General features: G+C 38.9%; 1 protein-coding gene across 1 annotated transcript in view; it reads left to right on the forward strand.

The window, feature by feature from the left end:
- Positions 1-1,035, forward strand: part of LOC138018450 (uncharacterized) — an 8,545-nt gene extending 7,510 nt beyond the window's left edge. The window contains exon 4 of the mRNA XM_068865080.1: positions 213-1,035. Within this exon, the coding sequence (XP_068721181.1) occupies positions 213-535 (323 nt within the window). The 3' untranslated portion in view covers positions 536-1,035. The remainder of the gene's footprint in view (positions 1-212) is intronic.
- Positions 1,036-1,243: the final 208 nt, after the last annotated feature.

A 1,243-nucleotide genomic window follows, 5' to 3' on the forward strand; every position in this document is an offset into this window, starting at 1 on the left:
AATCTTTAATAACTAATTAAAAGGGGCTAATGATCCCTCGTACACACCTGTAAGCAGATTAAGACACAAAAGAGGAATTTGTTGAGTGCTGGAAAAACAGATGTACAGTCAGATAAGATAGAAACTCACAACCAACAAGAAAACTTTACTTGTTTCTTGGTTAATACGGTGTTAAACCTCACCTTTTTTATAATTCAATATTTTTTGTTCAGATGTGAAAATCGAAAACATTCCTTACGACGTTGAGGAGTTTATCTGTGGTTTGGATGCCAACAAGCCTCACAGCAAAAACTGGTACCACGTTGGTCGAAAGCTCGGTGTGTCTACGTCACAACTTGATCTTCTGAGACGCGAAGATGTGAGGGAGGGAGGTAGCCCAACTAATGCGTTGCTGAGTGTCTTGCGCACGGAGGAGAATGTGATATCCTTGAGGGCATTTGTCCAAGCAATCCACGATATAAGCAGGAATGATATTGTAAATGATATAATAGATTTCTACAGGTCACAGCAAACAAACTCTGAAACGGTCGTGTAACGTACGTTTAGAGTGCTTTCACGTGACGTCATGGCGTCGTGGTGTCCCTAAAAAAAGGAAAGGCGGCCGTGTTGCTGTCCTCAACTAATCCTTCGGGAATTGAGCTCTGTTATCATGCAAACGTATTAGGTTACTGATCACGTGAGTGAAAACTCTCTACAATGCATGTCACACCTGCTTTTTTGCTTCGGGTTCTGGCTTTAGGCTTCCCAACCATCAACCTTGGTTGGAAGGTATTTCCCTAGTTTCTTAAGGATAGAAACATAATGTATCTGTGACAATGACATACTCGGCGTCGCAGAACTTGCTTCAAATGAGCATTATTTTGCTGGCCTTGGAGCCACAAGGATGAAGCCGTTGTGGCCAACATAGAAATTTGTGGTAATTGTTCAAGTTTGTTTGTTTGAGAAGCAGAAAAAAGAAACAAAAAGAAAAGAAAAGCTCCAAAAAAAAAAAAACAAAACAAAACAAAAAAACAAAAACCAAAACCAAAACCAAAACCAAAAGCAAACAACGAAAAAAACAAAACAAAACAAAAAAATTATAACATCTGAAAACAAACAAGTACGGGGAGAACGTAAAACTGAGGTATGGTGTAAGTCTTAGAAAAGTGAACAATCCAAACAATATGAACGCCAAAACTGACAAAAAGTGACAAAGAAATAAGAGTGTGTGTTTGGTGTGTGCTTTGCACTCCATTAATGTAAG

Source organism: Montipora capricornis, chromosome 2 (assembly GCF_036669925.1).
Source record: "Montipora capricornis isolate CH-2021 chromosome 2, ASM3666992v2, whole genome shotgun sequence".
In the NCBI taxonomy this organism is placed as follows: Eukaryota; Metazoa; Cnidaria; class Anthozoa; order Scleractinia; family Acroporidae; genus Montipora; species Montipora capricornis.